Below are 21,841 nucleotides of genomic sequence, written 5' to 3'. Positions count from 1 at the left end.
TGCTTTAGAAATTGATACCAGAGTTATTGATTCAACAATAATAGAAGCTATTGTTTAACCAAGTTTTATGGTTGCATTTGCTTGTAAATACAAGAATTCTTTCCATGACATTAGATAGTGGAAATATGCAGGACTCAGTCCTTTAGAAATCACCAGGAGACTAAAGCATTGGTAAAGCAAATTTATTAAACTATATGCCCCAAACAGATACTTCCCTATATTGTGGGGTACATTACTTGCAGTGAATTCAAACCTTTGTTAACCAACTGTGCAATTGCATGCACTGATATCACCAGGAAAGTGATGTGTCCTTCAGCCACAGGTTTATCAACACTGCAGTCCATCTTAAACTATTCACTCTTTAGCTTTATCACTAGAGATGGTTTAGTGATTCAGAGTGGAGCAAAGTGAGTAGGGGTAAACCATGAATGACTAGAGAGGACCTTAACCCATTTTCACATTGAAGCTAGTCTTTAAAACAAACTGAAAGGGAAAGGTGGTGGTTGACAAATACAATGTTTTCTGTTGCTTTAATTATTCCTTTTTCAATTGTTTGGTTTGATATTTTAGGAATTAGAATTGATTAAGAGGAAGAGCATGCATGACTATGGGAAACTGAGCTTGTTGTACTTTGGAATATTGTTTTGGGTAAGACAGGCTGCATGACTCCTGCAGCTTAGAGTAACAACTAATGAATTAAGCCATTTCTTCGAGTGGGAAAGTTTTTAAAAAAGTTATATGAACTCCAGAGGACAGTGTTGAATGGGAAAATTCTAGTTCCATCAACTCAAATGTGTTTCTGATGAGGAGCTGAGTTCAACACCTGCAGCTCTCTTCACAAAGAGGGAAAACAAAATGGGCCTTTCTTCACCTGGGCAGAATCTAAAAAAGTTCTTAATTTTTGGCTCTCTCTCTCTTTGTATTGTTTATTGAGTCTTCCACTCCTGTCTCTTTCCCATGAGAGGAAATGAGCCATATAAGGCAGTCTTTTGGAAAGAATGAAAACGATGTCCTTGGGGTGTGTTTGCTTTCTTCTCATGGTCAAGTTTGCTTTCTGCAGCAGTGCTCCTTGTAAGATGGGTGGTGACATGTGCTGATGCTTGCTTGACTGTTTCAGGAATTGGAGCCTTATATGCCTCTAACTAGCCAGGCTCTGCGGTTCTGTGTCTCAGGAACGACAGTGTTGTTCTGGGTGAGCGTCCTTTTGAATCATTGCTTTAACACACATAACAAGTAACTGATCACCTTTTAAGCTTGACTTTTAACATAACAGTAATGCTCCTGCTTCAGGCCTTTTTTCTTGGTACAGTGGGGTCTTGACTTGAGAACTTAATCCGTATTGGAAGACGGTTCTCAAGTCAAAAAGTCTGTAGGTCAAGTCTCCATTGACCTACAGTGCATTGAAAACCGATTAATCCCGTAACAGGCCGTTTTTGTTCCATTTTGGTTTTTTTCTGGTCTGTAAGTCAATTCTCAGGCTGCAAGTCAAACCTAAATTTTGTGGCCAGAGAAGTCTGTAACTCAAAAAGTCTGTAAGTCAAGCCGTCTGTAAGTCAAGGGTCCACTGTATACTGCTTGCTGCAAAGATTATGAACGTATGTTTTTATTTCTCTTTTCCTGCTGTCATGCAAAGTACATATATAGTATTTATATGCAGTCTACAGACCACTTCTGGACCTTCTTTATGAATTAGCCTATTTTCTAGGTGGTGTTTAGCTCTTCAGAAATGTGGTTGTTGAGGCTAATTTTGCCACAATATTTTGAGCTGCCCAGAAACTGAATATAAAATTTACCACCACATGAAGTAGTCATTTAGCAGAAGACAAGTCTCATCCAGGTTAATGCTCTGGACAATTGGGTTTTGGATTGCATACCTATGCAGCATCTGACACAATGCAGCCTTCAGGTCTGTGGGTGTCCATTCTGTATTTCAAGAAGTGTTTAGAAAATGAGAAAGAACATGGTCTGTATGATCTACAAATGAACTTTACTGCTCCTGTATCTAGCAGAATACTGGTGCATTTTGTGCTAACATCCTTCTGTTGTACTTTGCATGAATTTGCATGTTGTATTTTTACTCAGTGTAAATATTTAGAATAAAGCAGTGTTACAGTTTAGTTAGAACCACTTTTTTCTTTAATCTCTTCAGGCTGTGGAATTGTGGGGGACTGTATGTTTAAAAGTTTACATGTGCTAATATAAAGTAATAAGCTTCTTTCACTTGGAAAACTAGAATTCTAGGGGTTGGTTAGCCTAGCTATCTCTTTCTGATATGCTGGTGGTCTGTTAGGAAGGTTATAGGCATGTGCACGTAAGTAGATTCAAACATACAGAAACCTTTGGGTAGTGTGGGCGGCATATAAGTTAAATAAATAAATACAGTCCCCATTTCTTATAATCTGCCATTTTGGCAGGGACATATTACACAGTTATTCACAGTGAGTGATTTGGCTTTTAGAGATGTGTATAGTGAGAAACAGTTAGGTCTGTTCCTTTGAATGACCACTGGGTAAGTGAGAAAATGCCAATGTCCTGAAATCTCTCTGGTTTTATTCAGATCTCCTTGATCATAGCAAGTATGATTGCTGTGATCGTTTACCGCCTCGCAGTTTATGCTGCTTTTGCCAGCCTCATGAAGAACACACAAACCCTGCAACCCATCCAAGGTTTGTTGACGCCTCAGCTAGCAACGTCAGTCACTGCGTCATTCCTGAATTTTGTCATCATTATGATACTGAATTTCTTATATGAAAGGATAGCCATCTGGATCACAGATATGGGTACGTATATTGCATTAAGTCTGAACTGACAAGGTATATCTCCTCATTCCTCTTTGTGGTGCACATGGAATCTATACTGGTGGTGAGAAGCAGAATGCATATGCAGTTTTCCATCTGGTGTATAGTTCATGGCTACTGTCCCACAGAAAAGACTTGGGGAAGTTTTCCTTCATATCATTTGGCTTTGGTCCCAGAGTATCCATGGCTGCTATTACAGCTCTGTGATTTTAGGAATAAAATCTTATACATATGTTATAGCAGCTGGCTTGGTTGCACTGCTGTTGTGATACTAGACATTTAACATCCAACAAGTTGACCATCTACTCTTTTCCATTTTTTCTACTCTGTGTAGAAAAGCAGGAGGTAAGTTTCTTCCCCTGATTTGGCATTGCTGACATCAGGAGATTTGTACAATATTTATTGTAATCTTGTAAGGAGCTTTGTGGCACAGTGGTTAAACTGCAGTACTGCAGTGAAGACTCTGCACATGATCTGAGTTTGATCCTAATGGGCTCAGGTAGCTGGCTCAAGGTTGCCCCAGCCTTTTAAGGTTGGTAACTTGAGTATCGAACTCACTAGGAGAGGGGGATGTGTAGCCTGCATAATTAAATAGTAAACCACCCAGGTAGTGCTTTAAGCGCTATGGGGTGTTAAATAAGCTGCACATTTTGCTTTTTGTTGAATTTACGCTTTAAAAACTACAGTTCCACACTGTATTATGATGTGATAATTCTGCAGATTATATTTATACTAGCTTCTAAGTTGGAACCTTTTATGTTGCTCATTTTCCCAGTAGAGTGATTTTTATTTCTCATACATGTTTGTTGATGAAGAAGTAATTACATAACAAAAGCAATCAGAGTAATTCTGAAATAAGTATTTTCTGAAATGATCCCCAATTAAAATTATCAACTGGTAATATTGTAATTTGTATTCATTTTCCCACAGTGGATAAATGTTAAAATAACAATTATAAAGTATGTGTTTCATTTGTAAACCAGTTTCCTGGTAGCAAACACCATTCACCTGAAAGAATTATTCTGTAGGAGTTTATTCATTTATTTTATTTATTTATTTAACTTATATGCTGCCCACTCTACCCAAAGATCTCTGGGCGGCTTACAACAATTAAAATACAATTAAAATACAATAAAAGATAAAACAGTTTAAATACAATTAAAATAGATACTCTAAAAATTGCCATCAGGACCCACAGTTGATGTTATTTCAGTTAAAAGCCTTCTGGAACAGGAAGGTTTTGACCTGGTGCCGAAATGTCATCAGCGTCAGTACCAGACAAATCTCAGTTGGGAGAGCATTCCATAGTCTGGAGTTCTGTTGTTTAAAAAAGCAATGATCTGTCTTAGCTGCTCTCTAGCATGTGCTCTCTGCTGGTAAACATGGAATACATGTTCTCTTAGCCAACACAATCTATTATTCAATGTTGACATGAAATTCTGTTTTTCCAGCCTTTCCTAGAGAGTTCTGGACAGGAAAAAAATGTTAATGACATCTCCTTTATTTTGATGATCTTGCAGAAATCCCAAGAACTCACCTTGAATATGAGAACAGACTCACTATGAAGATGTTCCTGTTTCAGTTTGTCAACTACTATTCATCATGTTTCTATGTGGCTTTCTTCAAAGGGAAATTTGTGGGGTTCCCTGGTAATTATACATACATGTTTAATCGTTGGAGGAATGAAGAGGTGCGTGATTTTCTTTTATTTCTTTTATTTCTTTTTTTAAGGGGAATTAAGTAGGAAATGCCTGGAAAACCATAATGTAATAAGTTAAAACACCTGTTATTTTCTGGAGAGAGAAAGATCACATATGTTTAAGATATTAACCAAAAAAAAAAGGAAATATATAATAGAATCTTAATTTGTAGCTTATTGGCTGTGATCTAGTGGCCATGAAGAAGGACTCATCTGCTGCATTAGAAATATTCTGATGTTCTGAAGACATAAGCAGGCACATCTTTGACTTGAGTTCTAAGGATTTGCTCTCCTTTTCTTGCCTTCATTATGATAGAAAATTTGAATGCAGTAAGGGATTTGGTAGTACTGATGACATGGAGTGCCTCTGATGATGTGGAGAAACACACAGAAGGGCACCTGAAGTGGATTGGACAACTTGGAGACAGATTGAGCAGAAAAGAGCAGTATCCATGTTCTGTGAGGCAGAGATGGAAAATCACTACTTGATTTGAAATTAGCAATCTAACTTTGGATCACAAATATCTAATGTTTGAAGCAGATGCTGTGTATATATGACTGGTAAACAATTCAGCCTCATCCCTGGCTCCCAGAAAAAATATTATGCCTTCCCTCCCCCACCCCCACTTTGAAATATTAGGCCCTGCGTCTGTGTTTTCCCTGACCTCATGGATAGGACCAGAAACTCTGATGGCAGGCTTTTCAAGTCGGTGGTGAATTTGGGACTGATACTGCACCTGCCTGACATCAGTTACACAGTCACTATCTAGTTAAGCAAATTTAGGGCCCATGCTATGTGGCATTCTGGCCCATGCTATGTGGCATTCTTTGTCTTCTTCTTAGCATCTTCAATCAGGGAAGATTTATGAAAAACAGAATCTGCTCTTTTGCCCCAGTGTTTATTTTTAACAGAATGTCTTTATTTATTTTTTTATTTTATTTTATTTTATTTATACCCCGCCTATCTGGACCGATGGACCACTCTAGGCGGCTGTGTCTTTTAAGTGACAAATTTCAGTCCTCTTCCTTCCTGTTTCTTTCATCAGTGTGATCCTGCAGGATGCTTGATAGAACTCACGACCCAGCTTACCATCATCATGGCTGGCAAACAGATCTGGGGTAACATCCAAGAGGCCTTTTTACCGTAAGTCATGCATTTATATTTAGTTACTTGAATTTCTAAAAGATAGCTAGAATGGATAGGATGTTCACAGAATAGTTCCTTCATGTCCAGGCGGTTCAGGGAAACACTGTAGGCTTATACACTGCAAGTGTCTGAGTACTATTGAGACATGATGCCTGTCTTTATGTCTGAAGAGAGTGATCTTTCCTATTTAGGCATGCCTCCAGCAATACATTGATAATGTAATCAGGGTCAGCTGAGAAACACCCTGTTCTTCTGCTTTATGTGATTTTAATCTTGTTATTTGGAATGCTGAACTAGAGCGACCCTGTAATCTGTAAGCTTTTCACTTCAGAAGGGGTCCTGCATGGTCTTCCTTAAGGGTGTCACAGTGTAAGACATATACTGTAGTTCTATTCTCCAGCATTAGGTCTTTGGTACCATTTTCCCCATCCTGTTATTTCTGTATTTACAACATCCAGGTGGGTCTGGAACTGGTGGGGCAGACGAAAAGCCAGGAACCATCCAGAAAATTTGTATAGTCGATGGGAGCAGGATAATGATCTACAGAACTTTGGACCTTTGGGCCTGTTCTATGAATACTTAGAAATGGGTAAGCACAAAAGGGTGCCTATCAAATAGAAAGCATTCACATTTCTCTGTGTAGTAACATGGAACGCCTATGCAAGCTCATGTCTTTTGGGTCGTGCACCATGTGAACAGTCAATAGTCCGCCTTTTACAAGCAACTGCAGTATTGCACTCCTCACAGTGGGGACTTGTCAGATCTGTTCAGTGCAAAGCAATGTGCAATTATAGGGCATTATATCCATAGTAATGAGAGTCCATGGGAGCTTGTTAGATATGGGCATGAAGCACTGCCAGTTTCTCCTTTAGATGAACAAGTGTCTGGTACTTCCCTGGCCCGCCTCCCGGAGGTGTTTGACCACTCAGAGGCATTGTCCGGAGGAGGTGGGGCAGGGAAGCTGGTGGACTGCCTCTGAGTGCCTGCTTTGGGGGTAGGGTGAGAACTGCCAAACACATGTTCATCCAAAGGAACTGACAAACCACCGAACTGGCAGTTTGTTCCTATCTCTAGTTATAGCGGATGGAGTGTTGAAATAGACTTGGTAGACCTGGGTTCAAATCCCTGCTCAGCCATGAAATCTCACGGGGTGGCAATGGTAAGCCACTCTATGTACATCTCTCAAACACTGAAAAACTTCGTGAGGTTTCGTAAGTCAGAAATGACTTGATGTCATGTAGTCTACTTACTAGTCCCTGTAGAAAAAAAAAATGTTTCCTACAATCTTGATAGTAAAGTTACCAGAATTTTTCTATCTCAGGTAAAAGTTTTAATGAGGATTCAACAAATACTCCATGTACACTCAGATCTCACCTGTATGTAGCAGAATTCTGAGCTAAAAAACATGCTGCCAGAGATCACAGTGGGCAAAATAGAAGATATCCTAACACCCGATTCTATTTTGATTGCACAGAGTGGCCAACAGATGGCACATAATAGCTGAAAAGTATGCTGTTTCTACAGTAAAGCTGACATGGCTACTGCATTGAGCCTTGCTTTCTGATTCTTTAAGAAGCAGTAATCAGAACCTCAGAAACAACAGAAATAAGAGCAGTACAAGCAAGTGTGTTACAAATTTAAAATCTAGCTTCTAATCATGACACCCAGAGTTTAGCTACATGATAGTTGATTAATATTCATAGTTGTAATGGGTGGAAAAATACTGATTGCAATGGGTGCTTCTGTTTTACCTTTTTCAGGAACTTTTTTCTATCCATGAACTTTATATGTGCAGGGGTGCATTCAGTAAGTGGACAACTACCAGTTAGGTTTCATTCTGTTATTTCCCTTTCATTTATATATTTTATTTTTCTCCCTGTAGTTATTCAGTTTGGATTTATTACTCTGTTTGTGGCCTCTTTTCCCTTGGCTCCATTACTTGCTCTTATGAACAATATCTTGGAAATTCGAGTTGATTCTTGGAAGCTTACAACTCAGTTTAGAAGGCCAGTGGCAGCCAAAGCCCACAGCATAGGGGTTTGGCAACAAATCCTAAATGGGATTGCAGTCTTGTCTGTTGTCACAAATGTAAGTATATATATATTTATATATATTTAAAGGGTAGTTTAGAAGACCCCTAAACTATAAAATCATGTTTGTTCTCAGGAAATTATATGATTATTATAGGAAGCATTCATTCCGGGGGTGGACAGCCTGTAGCTCTCCATATCCTGCAGGGCATCCGTGTCTATCAACCCTGACCACTGAGCAACTAGATCAGTCTTTCTAAGAGTAATAGTGGCACGTGTATAATGTAGGACCCCAATCAGGTTAAAGCTCATCTTCGACCTAGAAGTTCTACTAAGAACAATGGAAAATAAATTACTTTTATCTAAATCAGATCACACCTAGTGTCTGCTTTAGTTACTTTAGATTCCACTGTAAGGGTTGCAGTCAGCCTTCCTCCACCCTTAATCACTGCAGGGGTGCTTATTTCAGACCATGGGCATATAGGTGAGCACTGCTGAACATTCACTATGTTCCTCTGCCAGCAAGGAGTGTCTGCGACAAAGCCGTCTCATGTTGGTGCTTCACTAAAGGAGGCTCAACTAGTATCTGCTGTTACATCATTGACAAATTTTCTAATTTTCCAAGCATTTTAATTGTATTTGATCTGTTCGTCTTGGTGGTGTTTTTTTCCCCCCTACTATCCCTTTTGATCTTACTATGCTGTAGATATTTTATTTGAGGGGAGGGATATTTTTCAAGGGTGGTTTTTTTACTTGTTTTGTTCTGTTAGGGAGTTTTGTACAGCATCTGGAGAATTTCTGGTGTGTTTTTAAAAGAATATTGTGTAATCCCTAGGAATTTAGTGTAAATCCTTCAGCATTGTTTTTAAAGAAGAAAACAGAAAACGATTTTATCCCATTCGTGGCTGTGATTGATGTCTTTGAGGAAACAAGATGGTAGAATTGCTAGTGGGCCAGCATCTTCTGTGCATTTTTGTTGTTGTTTAATAGTTAAGTCATGTCCGAATCTTAGGAACCCCATGGACCAGAGCACGCCAGGCCCTCCTATCTTCCACCGCCTCCCGGAGTTGTGTCAAATTCATGTTGGTAGCTTTGATGACACTGTCCAACCATCTTGTCCTCTCTCGTCCCTCTCTCCTCTTGCCCTCACACTTTCCTAACATCAGGGCCTTTTCTAGGGAGTCTTCTCTTCTCATGAGATGGCCAAAGTATTGGAGCCTCAGCTTCAGGATCTGTCCTTCCAGTGAGCACTCAAATGGATAGGTTTGATCTCCTTGCAGTTCAGGAGACTCTCAAGAGTCTCCTCCAGCATCACAATTCAAAAGCATCAATTCTTCAGCGGTCAGCCTTCTTTATGGTCCAGCTCTCACTTCCACACATCACTACTGGAAAAACCATAGCTTTGGCTATGAGGACCTTTGTCGGCAAGGTGAGGTCTCTGCTTTTTTAGATGCTGTCGAGGTTTGTCATTGCTTTCCTCCCAAGAAGCAGGCACCTTTTAATTTTGTGGCTGTTGTCACCATCTGCAGTGATCATGGAACCCAAGAAAGTCAAGGTTTTTTGATGCTGAGCTTCAGAGCATTTTTTGGTGCTCTCCTCTTTCACCCTCATTAAGAGGTTCTTTAATTCCTCCCCACTTTCTCCCATCAGAGTGGTATCATCTACATATCTGATATTGTTGATATTTCTTCTGGCAATCTTAATTCCGGTTTGGGATTCATCCAGTCCTGCCTTTCATATGATGTATTGTGCATATAAGTTAAATAAGCAGGGAGACAGCCTTGTCATACTCCTTTCCCGATTTTGAACCAATCAGTTGTTCCATATCCAGTTCTACATGTTGCTTCCTGTCCTACATATAGATTTCTCGGGACAGATAAGGTGGTCAGGCACTCCCATTTCTTTAAGAACTTGTCCACACAGTCAAAGGCTTTTGTGAGGCAGAAGTAGATGTTTTTCTGGAACTTTCTGGCTATCTCCATAATCCAGTGCATGTTAGCAATTTGGTCTCTAGTTCAACTGCCCCTTCAAAATCCAAATTGTACTTCTGTGAATTCTAGGTCCACATACTGCTGAAGCCTATCTTGGAGGATTTTGAGCATAAAGAGTGCAGTTGTACAGTAGTTGGAGCATTCTTTGGCACTGCCCTTCTTTGGGACTGGGATGTAGACTGATCTTTTCCAGTCATCTGGCCACTGCTTTTTCCAAACTTGCTGGCATATTGAGTGTAGCACCTTAACAGCGTCGTTTTTTAACATTTTAAATAGTTCAACTGGAATGCCATCACCTCCACTGGCCTTGTTGTTAGCCAAGCTTTCTAAGACCGACTTGACTTCACTCTCCAAGATATCCGGCTCAAGGTCGGAACCACACTATCTGGGTTGTCCGGGATATCCAAATCTTTCTGGTATAATTCCTCTGTGTATTTTTGCCACCTCTTCTGCTTCTGTGAGGTCCATGCCATTTTTGTCCTTTATAATATCCATCTTTGGACAAAATCTTCCTTTAATATCTCATATTTTCTTGAACAGATCTCTGGTTTTTCCCTTTCTATTATTTTCTATTTTTTGCACTGTTCATTTAAAAAGGCCCTGTTGTCTCTCCTTGCTATTTATTGGAAGTATGTATTCCATTTTCTGTATCTTTCCCTATCTCCCTTGCATTTTGTTTTCCTTCTCTTCTCTGCTGTTTGTAAGGTCTCGTTGAACAGCCACTTCACATTCTTGCATTTCCTTTTCTTTGGGGTGGTTTTTGTTGTTGCCTCCTGTACAATGTTACAAGGCTTCCTCCATAGTTCTTCAGGCACTCTGTCCACCAAATCTAGTTCCTTAAATTTGGTCTTCACTTCCACTGTGTATTCATAAGGAATATGGTTTAGATTATACCTGACTAGCCCAGTGGTTTTTCCTACTTTCTTCAATTTAAGCTTGAGTTTTTTTATAAGAAGCTGATGATCAGAGCTACAATCAGCTCCAGGTCTTGTTTTTGCTGACTGTAGACCTTCTCCATCTTTGGCTACAGAGAACATAATCAATCTGATTTCGGTATTGCCCATCTAGTGATGTCCCTCTGTAGAATCGCCTCTTGTGTTGTTGGAAAATAATGTTTGTGATGACTGGCTTCTTCTCTTGACAAAACTCAATTATCCTTTGCCCTGCTTCATTTTGAACTCCATACCAAACCGACCTGTTGTTCCTTTTATCTCTTGACTCCCTACTTTAGCATTCCAGTCCCCTAAAATGAGAAGAACATCTTTCTTTAGTGCCAGTTCTAGAAGGTGTTGTAAATCTTCATAGAATTGGTCAATTTTAGCCTCTTCAGCATTGGTGGTTGGTGCATAAACCTGGATTACTGTGATGTTGAAAGGTCTGCCTTGGATTTGTATTGAAATCATTCTATCATTTTTGAGATTGTATCCCATTACAACTTTTCCCACTCTTTTGTTGACTATGAGGGCTACTCCATTTCTTCTACGGGCTTCTTTCCCACAGTAGTAGATATGGTAATCATCTGAATTGAATCTGTCCATTCCCATCCATTTTAGTTCACCGACACCCAGGATATCAATGTTGATTCTTGCCATATCCTGTTTGACCACATCCAGCTTACCAAGGTTCATAGGTCTTACTTTCCAGGTTCCTATGCAGTATTTTTCTTTGCAGCATCGGACTTTCCTTTCACTTGCAGGTGCATCCGCAGCTAAGCATCCTTTCCGCTTTGGTCCAACCACTTCATTAGCTCTGGAGCTACTCGTACTTCTCCTCCGCTCTTCCTCAGTAGCATGTTGGGCACCTTCCAACCTGAGGGGCTCATCTTCCAGTGTCATATCTTTTAGCCTTCTGTTTCTGTTCATGGAGTTTTCTTGGCAAAGATATTGGAGTGGCTTGCCAGTTCCTGCTCCAGGTGGATCGCGTTTAGTCAGAACTCTCCACTATGACCTGTCCGTCTTGGGTGTCCCTGCACGGCATAGCCCATAGCTTCTCTGAATTACTCAAGCCCCTTCACCACAACAAGGCAGCAATCCGTGAAGGGGATTTTTTTGGTGTGCATTTACCTGTATATAAAATGCAGTATGTCCAGTTCTATAACTTTGTTTTTAGTTATCCAAAAAGTAACTGGAAATGACATTTGCAGGAAATGCAAAGAAAGGGTTTATATAATATTTAGTGTGCTTTCTCTCCTACAGGCATTCATTGTAGCTTTTACATCTGATATGATCCCTCGACTAGTTTACTACTATGCATACTTCGAAGATCCTGATTCACCCATGACTGGATACATTAATGATAGCCTCTCTGTATTCCAAATATCAGATTTTCAAGAGCAAAATAGACCTAATTCAAATCCAAACAACTTCACCAACTGCCGGTTAGTGGTAATCTACATTGTCTATGTATGTTTCTGTAATACATCCATCTGCAATTGTATTAATTTTAATTGTCAAATTCAGTCCTTTAATGTGTGCTATAAAATTCACCGTTTCAGGCATCCAAATAAAAATTATATTCTCTTTTCCAACTGTGAGGGAAAGGAATTTGGTATCGTTTTTAGAAATATATATCAAGTAATATGAAAGCAGAAAAGCACAAAGGTAGCTGAAACTATAGGAGTAAAGAAGTCTAATTACATCCTTCCATTGCCTTTTTCTTACATGCATCTAAATCAGTGGTTCCCAGCTTTGAGTAACTGAGGTGTTCTTGGACTGCAGTTCTTCAAAGCCTTTACCACCAGCTATGCTGGTCAGGCTTTCTAGGAGTTGCAGTCCAAGAACACCTGGGTTACCCAAGGTTTGGAACCACTGTTCTAAAGTAATGGAGGCTGGAAATACCTGCAGCATCAATCATGGAGTTACTGATGAAAGCAGCAGCCTCAGATTAAACCCCTTCTACAACACCATCTAGTAATGTACAGGGGGAAGAGAGCTTGTGTCATGGCATAGTCTTCTCCTATATTGCAGTCACTCATATCGGGAAGAGAAGCACTCAGTGATGTCATGTCACATGTTCCTTTGGCTATACATCATTGGGAGCGGAAAGCACGCTTTCCATTTTATAGATTTGCACACTTCAGTGGCAGTCCATCTAGATCTGGCAAAATCTTATTAAATGCTGCCACATAAGGGGATTTTTCCAGTAAAGATAATCCATGTGTAAACTACTCTCGAAAAAAAAAATTAGCCTCAACTTTCCTAGCTCTTCAGTATGGCAATTAAATATGTGACCCATCGGATTCATCTTGTATCATAGGGATACCAGTTAACAGGATTTCATTCCCACCCCAGTATGTGTCTCTAATGGTTTTCTAGCATTGCCTGTCTTAGAAATCTATTCTGGAGATACGCAGTTTGTCTGCATAAATTCCAAGGCTCCCATTTGCAACGCTGGTTTGTTTTAAATAACCATCCTACTTCCCATCTTGCATTACAGTTCTGTGCATTGAGTTATGCTACTCCCAGATAATCTTGCTGTGCAAGAGCTATCCAAACATCACCTTCTGACAGCTGTAAGCTTTGCGTACAGAGGTCTGCTAACATGCCCTCACAATCTGTTTTGTCTGTGAATGAGCAAACAAGAGACATGAACCAGTTACAAGTTCCTTGTCCTTAACATAAATAAATAAATAAAAACATTAGAATCAAGATTGAAAGTCTTCTTAAGTGACAGCTGTACTTGAATGTAAATGCCACAGAGCTTGTCATCTGTCTGTGTTTAAATATGGCCCTTCACCTTTACATGTTTGCATTCAACAGGTACAGGGACTATCGCTATCCACCAGACCATGAGAAAAAATATGCACATACAATGCAGTTCTGGCACATTCTGGCTGCCAAAATGGCTTTTATCATTATTATGGAGGTAGGTTCTCTCTTTATGTCCTCAAATCAGTAATATAGAGCATCAGTGCAAAAGGCATTCTTGGTGGCGTACAGTGATTTTTAGCACATAATACAAGTAGCTTTTTACAAAAAGAAAAAAAGGGGGGGAAAGAGGGGGAAAGCAAAGTACCAAGAAGTAACTGGAAAGTAGGGATAACACTCATTTAACACACATTGCTTATGCCAGATATTATATTAAGTTAACTGCACATTTTGTCATTGTTTTACCTCCCAAAAGTGTGTTATAGTAGTAAAAAGTACTTTGCTGATTAAAAAAAGAGAGAGAGAGTAATTGTTCTATTGGTGATCACATTTATATAACTTGTTATAGTTAATTTCCGCTAATTTGCAGGGTGACACAAGCCATTTTGCTCTAGTGGCTGATTGTGCAACCATGTGCCTAATAATGCAACCAAGATACAACCTGGCACATCATCAGTCAACCACAGTTAGTGATGGCAAGTTATGAAAACTTTATCCAATACAAGTAGGATTCTACCCATCATGTAAATATAGCCTGGAATGCCTTTGATAGGTGGCTGAGGCATTTTACACTATTCCAGTTTATGATCTATTATGTTTTTAAAATCAAGGCATGTCATCAGTTTAGTTGATGTCCATGATCTATTGAAAATAAGAAATAGAAATAAGGTGTGCAATAGGCTGGGTCTGTACATGTTTATGTTCCTGGCAGGCATATCAACATGCTAGCATTTCTATGATTTAAGTACTATGTTATGCCTAAACAAGATTTTATATTAATTGGGTGCAATTTATATGCAATATATATGCACACAATTAATTTATATTGAATATGACTGCCCTGTAGCTATGTATATAGCAGTCATGAAGAAAATTGAGTAAAGCTGACAGGTTATGGAGAAGATACTACTTTTTCTTCCTGCCATGATCTTGACAAAATTCCTTCTCTGAAGCTGCCGTTTTCGAATGAACCGTATTGGGAGCTTGCCTGCCGAGAAGATTTTTAACAGGATTGTGGCAGGTGAAGAAAGAGCTAAACTTCTACTTCCCATCTCTCATGGCTTCTTAAGCAAGCCAAACATATGCATTCTAACTGCGTTAACTCAGCTTGACTCTCTTAGGGTCACTTGCTCTAATTTTTCATTCATGACAGTTGTTCATTTTCAGTTTTACTGTATTTTATCTTCCTGTCTTACAGCATGTTGTTTTCATTGTCAAATTCTTTGTGGCTTGGATGATCCCTGATGTCCCGGATGAAGTGAAAGCTAAAGTAAAGCGTGAGAAATACTTAACACAAAAAATACTCCATGAGTATGAACTTTATAAACTTAAGCAAAAGCTGTGTGAAGGCAGGACCTACGCCAGCATGGAAAAGGAAGTCTTGGCCACTGAAGGGAGAGTGGAATTGTCAGAAATTATGTAACATAAGAAGAGACTGTGTACCTGGAACTTCAGCCTGTGAAATTTGATCATTCAGAATACATGCTGAACCAGCCGCTCAGCATATTGTGAAAGCTGTCCAGTATTTTTATTCAGTTTCTTTCTGGACATAAACATATTACCAGAATAATTGGAAAGAAACAATCTGGATGGGCTACGAGGGTGTCAGCAAGTCGAGTTTCAGTCCTGTAGCTTTGCTGCTATGTAACCTAGAAAAAGGAGCTTCAGGTCTGGCAATGTCCCTTCTACTGCCTTGCCTTTCTGTGCTTTTGGAACTAAGTGTGAATAGCCCTGAATTAATATAGTGATTAGCCCTCAAAGTTCCATACTTTCAGTGGGGGCTTAAAGGCACTGTATTATTGTGAAGAATGCCTCCCTGAAGACGTTCAGGCAGTTGGCATGGCAGAGTCAGCCTGGCCTGGATTTTATATATATGCACATGCATGTAAGACCAAGGGTCTGATAATCCCCCCCATTTCTCACTTTTTGACGTAAGGGCTGAAAGGGATTTTGTATCTTTTTTATTTGTTTTTGTTTTGTTTTTATTTCTCTTTTTTGTGTGTGGGAGGTATAGTAATGGCATTATTTCTCATTCATATTTCCTTTTTCCAAACTGGGGGTGGGTGGGGTGCGGCCACTGATAACTAAAACATTAATCTATATCATTAACCTGGATGTGTGAGGAAGGTGTTTAGTACCACAAGTCTCCAGAGCAAACACAGGGCTGTTTTGCTATTTTGCCTTAGCATTCATATGTTTTCTTTTTAAAATATCCACCATTATTAGAATGAGGCAGGCATTTTAAAGAAGACAAGGCTATTCCTGTGTTTGAGCCAGAATCATATTTGTAAAAGGCCATTGGCCATTTGGCCTCTGTATAATTGAGTCCTTATGCCTGCAATCTTGTTGAAATAGTTTCACGTTTTCAAAATTCCTGGCCAAGCCACCCATAGGGCTGTAAACAAAGACATTTGTTGAGGATCTGCCTTAATAATAGATCTATCTGTAACAATAAATAATCTATAGTCTTAATATTTAGGGAATGAAATAGCATGACAAGCCAAATCCCAACCTTACTGATTTTTTAAAAAAATACTGCCAGAGAGGAACATGGGAGTGGGTGAAATTGTGAGGCAGTTTTGAAGACTTAGGTATGCACATTTATGGCATCCATTTTGTGTACAAGATCTAGCCAAAAACATTATACTGGCAGTATCTTTGTTTTATTATGTAATGTCAAGTATCTACAAGTATTTTTGAGATTTTATTACATTTTTAATAGCCATGACTACCCAACACTGCTTAGTGCCTTGCTTATATATGCACATCAGGAGGAAAAGGTGTGTGAAAATGCTGGTTCTATAAGTTATGTAGCATAATGTGTCTTGTAAGTGAATCCACAGGTATCATGAAAGCATTAACCTTCTTACTCAGCCACATACAGTAGTGGCTGGGCAGGTCAGGAGTGTTGAGCCTTCTGAGTTGGCTTGTTCAGTGCAAATTCACTGAATGCCAACTGAAAGAATAAAGGCATTTGCTGAATTTTTTCACTCAGAATAAAACATAGTGGACATCATATTCCATGCTATTGAAATACTTGCAATTGAAAATTGTGCTCGGCTGTTAAATATTAAAGCAAAACTCCCAGGCTGTGTCATTCAAATAGCACATTATATATGCTTTCAGATTTCAGGTCACAGCTTTTGTGATATAAAAGCAAATTATCCCCTTTTAAACACTACTGTAAACTATCCCAGCCAACAACATTTTTTGTCAGAGAAATAGTATTCATATTGTGGGTGGAGAGGCAAGCTTTAGATCCTTGGGCACCATGACATATAGTGTCTGCCTGTAGTGGGAGGGGATTATATATATCATAGCAATCAAAAATGTGTGCAGATGCTATATTGTATAGGACTGTTGAGCATCCAGACCCCCAAAGATATTTACTGCATAGTCTGAGGTGTGTTGCCCAGTTGTCTATGAAGTGAACTTAATTCTATACCTAGAGGCAAGGTTACCATCAGAGAGAAGGTATTCTCTTGAGAAAAAAGTTCCACCTCAGGTATGGGATATATCAAGCTCTGTTTTATTCCTTTTGATGCCAAACAAGTCCATCCCATGTAGAGGCATATTTGGGAGCTTTTATAAGCTCTGTCTTGAGCTATAGGATAGGATATCTTGTAATTGTAATTTTGTTGCTTCTTCCATTTCTGCCCCATCCTCCCTAGTCCCCTTTCCACCTGCTGTAGTTAGGAAATCCATACACAATACAGTACATAGAGTTATAGAGCATGAAATCCGGAATGCAGTATACATTTTCTGCTCTGGACCACAGTGATTAATAAATGTAACATTTTTCAGATTTGTTTTGTTTAATGAAACCTTTTTCAGCATCTAAAATTGCCTGGGTTCTGTTTTGCTTTCTAAATATGTTTACCTAAAACACCATAATTTTGTGTACTAAAATAGCTTCATTTTATTGCAGAAGCACATGTCTAAGTAAGGTAAAATAGATTATAGTGTGTGTGTCAGTATGCCAAAGATGCATTGCAATCATCAAAAAAGTCTACCTATGCAGCAAAAAAAATCCTATTCATAATTAAGAATAAAACACTCTGCTGCTTGTTTACAAGTGTTCTTATGAATTTAAATGAAGAATGAAGTATTTGTCTTTCATATTTAAATTATTATCGCAACATTTTGTCTGTAACCAGCTGCAGTGTTTGCAAAGCAAAGTAGTTTATAGGGCACCCAAAGTCCAACAGCATCAGAGTTCTGTGTGAGTATTTTCCTCCTGGCACAGAAATGCCCATACTGTAAAACTCAAATCAGACTGTTAACTAACTTACAGGTTGTTATTCTTTTCAAGCTTTCCAAACTATACCTATTTAATGGTTTGGAATCACTTTTTAAAAAAAAAAATAGAGATATGCAGATTGGGCACAAGCACAGATAAAACAGTGTACAGCTGCATTGCCGTTTTCTAAGTCCAACTAAAATGGATATTGCAGCAAAACTATGTTTGTTGTGATTATCTCCTCTCTACTCATAAATTTTGTACCCAATAGGATGAAGCTGTTGTGTTGTTTTAGAATTAAACTCTAAAACTTTAAGTTCCTGTTTCAGGAAAACTAAGCAAGTCCTGAGTGTGTGCCAGGATCTTAGCTTCTGTTGCAGAAAGCTAAACTACGTCAGCTATGACGTCCAGAATACAGTTGACTACATTGTTGAAGCCTCAAGCAAAAACAAGCACCCCTGGTATGCTATTATGCATAGCTGGGAACAGCGGGTAGTTTAGTGTATCTGAAATTTGACAGCTCTCCTACTGATACTGATGTAAAACATTGGGATTGCACCTTCAGCTCCATATTTCTGTTCAATTCTCATTTGAGCGTTTATCAGTTATTTAACTTCATAGTATTAATTACCGATCTATTGTATTTTGTCTATCTATACTGTAACTTGCATATTAACAAGTGTTTCCGTCTGATTCATCTTAAGACCACAAATGTACAAGTGATATCTCATTAAAATCAGGAGAATTAAAGCTGATGTAACTATGGCACAGTTTTTGCTTCCTAGCAGCCTTCTGAACAGATGTACTAGCCTTCTAGAATTGTTATTACTGTGTTCTACTTTCCGTTCATTAGTTTTGATAAATGCATGTACAAGATTCTTGTGCCTTGTAATATCCAAAAACTTGTTTGAAACAGATAACATTTGCCAAGAACATCACTGTAGATACCTATTTGTATCTTGATGAGCTTTACAAATGTCAGAGGCCCAGTAACTGTCTAACACTTCTCTTAGCTTTGTTTTTTTAACCTTGTGCACTATCCATTTGTTTGTTTGATCTTCCTTTGATTTTTTCTATCTCTCTCTCTCATCTGCCTGGCACTTCTTCTGCAACTGAGCTCCCACAACTATACTCATATTTTGAAAAACATTGGCTGTCTTTCTGCTTTTCAGGATCAATGCTTAAAGCAGACTCTTCCCATCGCAAACAGATTTTATATATACATATATATATTCTGAGTATGTGCCAGAATCATAGAAGCTTTTGATTCTGTGTATAAAACGAATGCTGACATTTTAAACATTATTTTAATAGTTTTTTAAAAGGTTTTCTTTTTACCATGCCCCCATGCACATAAAATGTACAGTATTTAAAATAAATTGCACTGCAATCATATACATGACCACTCAAAAGTAAGCCCTTTTCACTGGCACCTAGAGAATGTATAGAATTGCACCTCAGAATCCATTCTTGTCTGTTGTATGTGTTGTGTATGTGTAAGCAGTCAGTGCTTTCACCAGGAGGCTGGGAGGAAGCTCAGTTCAGCTCTCCCACACTCCAGAACAGGTGGTGGGGACTGGCCATGCCAATTGCCTGACTGAAACTATATGTGGCACTGTCTGACACTGTGTATGTATGCAGGGAACTACAGCTGTGGAGCATCTGACAGCAGATATAGGGAGCAAGTAAGAGGAATGCATACACACCATATCTTTTGGTTCTAATCTGGACTGATACCATCATATACTGTAGTTGATTAGGATGTGATTTATCAACCTTTTGTGCCCTTAACTTTTGACCTAGCAGAGGAGCACTTTAGCTTCTATTTTCTCATCTGTCAATCCAAGGCACCTGTCTACTAAAAGTGCTACAAATTACCATATTCATAGTAGCTCAAGATGGAATTGACTATAGTTAAATGTTTTTCTTTATTTCATTTTTATTGTTGAATATTCCTTTTCCAGTACATGATGAACCAACTTCAGTGTCCAAGTGTGGCTGTAAATCAGAAATAGTTTCCCATTCATTAAAAAAAATTAGTATAAATGAAGTAAACTTGAGTAAAAGATTTTTTTTCCTAGCTGATTTTTATCTGTGCTTTCAATGGAACTTGCTAATGGTGCTCATTTCTGACTTAACCAAGCTTGTTCAGCTTCTGTCATGTAAAAATCCTGGTCTGTTGGACTGCTACGTTATCATGCTGAGGTGTGCCGTGTGCTAACACTCCGCTTTAAAAACACATCAAAGTCAATTAATTGCTAACCAAATTCAAAATGTGTTGGCAAATAAAGTGATGTTTATTTTTTTAATACTTTGTTAATTGCAAATGTATTTCCTACTGGATCTGTGAAATCTTGATAGTCTTCAAATAAATGTTTTTCTTTACATCCCTAGTTCCTTATGATTTTGCAAAGACTATGTTGCAAACAGACTCTTTATTATCATTTGGATAAAAGTTCAGCTGCAAGATTGCTTGATTGTGCTAAATTATTGTGTCCTGTCCACTAGTTTGGATTCATAGCTGTTCTTCAGTCAAAGTACACATACAGTAGCTTTTGAAGAAAACATGGTAAGTAGGATTGCTATGGATGATGGAGCGGTCTTGATCCTCTGTGGTGTTGAAGTCCCTTTCTTCATTCCTGATCTGCAGTGTATTTGCATCCAGCCTTGGAGGAAACACTTGGCCATCACAGAATCAAAGGAGTGCACTTTTTACAGGAACTGAAACTGAGTAGATGCTGGTAATTGACTTTTTCAAACTATCTTGCCACTTCATGTATGGAAGGAACAGTGTATAATCATGTACCTCGGTTTTGTTGTGCTCCCGTTCTAATCCACTGCAGGTCTTACTCTCAGGAATTCCCACTCCAGGGCCAATCCTTGCCCCACAAACATTGCCGACTGCTATTTCTCTCTCACCTTCCTCATAGTACAGTACCTCACTGCTATTTATGCCAGTGTGAATAAAGCACTTCCTGCATGCTATGCCTGGTTTCCTTTGTTGTTTCTAACATCTCTCAGTTGGAGATCAGGAGAAATCAGCTAAAGCCAGAAAGGCAAGGAAAGAAAACAGAGCAGAGATTTTGCTGTCCCTGTTTTAGTGGGAAACAAGGCACTGTATTGCATGGCCACATAGGTGACTTAATAAGCCTGAAATATAATTGAAGACAAATTTGGAGGCAGGTTGCTAGTTTCAACTGTTGAAAACAGGAGCCTCTACTTTAGGATGCCAAACTGAACAAGCATAAGGAAAAAGACATGGGAGAAAATAGTACATTGGCTAGAAATTCTACAGGGAATAGTGTACATTTTAATTCATTTTTAATACGGTCAAGCATCTTTTTATAAAAATCAATTTCCCCTTGATTCCAGAAATATGCATAATATGGATATTTCTTTCAGCATGTATGCTAATGAAATCTAATCAAGGACTCATGCAGGACACGTAGGTGAAGTTGATGCACTTTAGAAGATGTTGAATCAATATTAGACAAATTAAACTAACAGTTCCCAATTAGAGAAACAGATTGAGTATGTTGTGTTTAATGAGAATTGGAAATCCAATTTACAGCAAAACACTGAAATTTTACATTGTACGGAGGTTGACTCTGTTCTCACTCCTAAGGTACTACAATGTTTTTTTGTTTTTATTTTATGTTTGTTTTGTCTGATATGCTTGGACAGACTAGCATGGCTACTTCTTTGAATGCTCATCCAGATTCTTTAAATACATTTCATTGATCTTGCTCATTATACAATGTGTCCATGATCCAGATTTTTCACATTGCAGTTTCATGCTTCTAATTCTGTCCAAACGTTTGTCACTTTTACACTTGACAAGTTTAGTTCCATTATATGAAAAAGCAGCTGGATAGCTCAGTGGTTTAGGTATCTGGCTGCGGAACCAGAAGTTGGGAGTTCAGTTCCCCACTGCCTCCTGTAAGCAGAGCCAGCTCCAAGATGTTCCTAGAAGAAAGGAATGGTAAATACTTCTGTGTATTCTCTACTTGGAAACCCCTTGAAAAAAAGGGTTGCCATAAATCAGACTTGACTTAGCACAAGGTTATTAT

At 38.7% G+C, this 21,841-nt stretch overlaps 1 protein-coding gene across 6 annotated transcripts in view; it reads left to right on the top strand.

The window, feature by feature from the left end:
- The window catches only part of ANO5 (anoctamin 5), an 86,142-nt gene extending 65,984 nt beyond the window's left edge, over nucleotides 1-20,158 (top strand). For 4 of the 6 annotated variants that reach the window (XM_072985878.2, XM_072985880.2, XM_072985879.2 and 1 more), the window contains 9 exons: nucleotides 571-648; nucleotides 2,558-2,780; nucleotides 4,319-4,488; nucleotides 5,544-5,641; nucleotides 6,103-6,233; nucleotides 7,527-7,732; nucleotides 11,861-12,042; nucleotides 13,424-13,529; nucleotides 14,730-20,158. In XM_072985878.2, the coding sequence (XP_072841979.2) occupies nucleotides 571-648; nucleotides 2,558-2,780; nucleotides 4,319-4,488; nucleotides 5,544-5,641; nucleotides 6,103-6,233; nucleotides 7,527-7,732; nucleotides 11,861-12,042; nucleotides 13,424-13,529; nucleotides 14,730-14,954 (1,419 nt within the window). In that variant the 3' untranslated portion in view covers nucleotides 14,955-20,158. Of the gene's footprint in view, nucleotides 1-570; nucleotides 649-1,117; nucleotides 1,193-2,557; nucleotides 2,781-4,318; nucleotides 4,489-5,543; nucleotides 5,642-6,102; nucleotides 6,234-7,526; nucleotides 7,733-11,860; nucleotides 12,043-13,423; nucleotides 13,530-14,729 lie in introns of all 6 variants that reach the window. The other 2 variants (XM_020805575.3, XM_078383087.1) reach the window with 1 other exon arrangement.
- Nucleotides 20,159-21,841: the final 1,683 nt, after the last annotated feature.

Source organism: Pogona vitticeps, chromosome 1, assembly GCF_051106095.1.
Source record: "Pogona vitticeps strain Pit_001003342236 chromosome 1, PviZW2.1, whole genome shotgun sequence".
Taxonomy (NCBI): domain Eukaryota; kingdom Metazoa; phylum Chordata; class Lepidosauria; order Squamata; family Agamidae; genus Pogona; species Pogona vitticeps.
The sequence above is the reverse complement of the archived record's forward strand: the minus strand, read 5'-3'. Positions and strand labels throughout refer to the sequence as shown.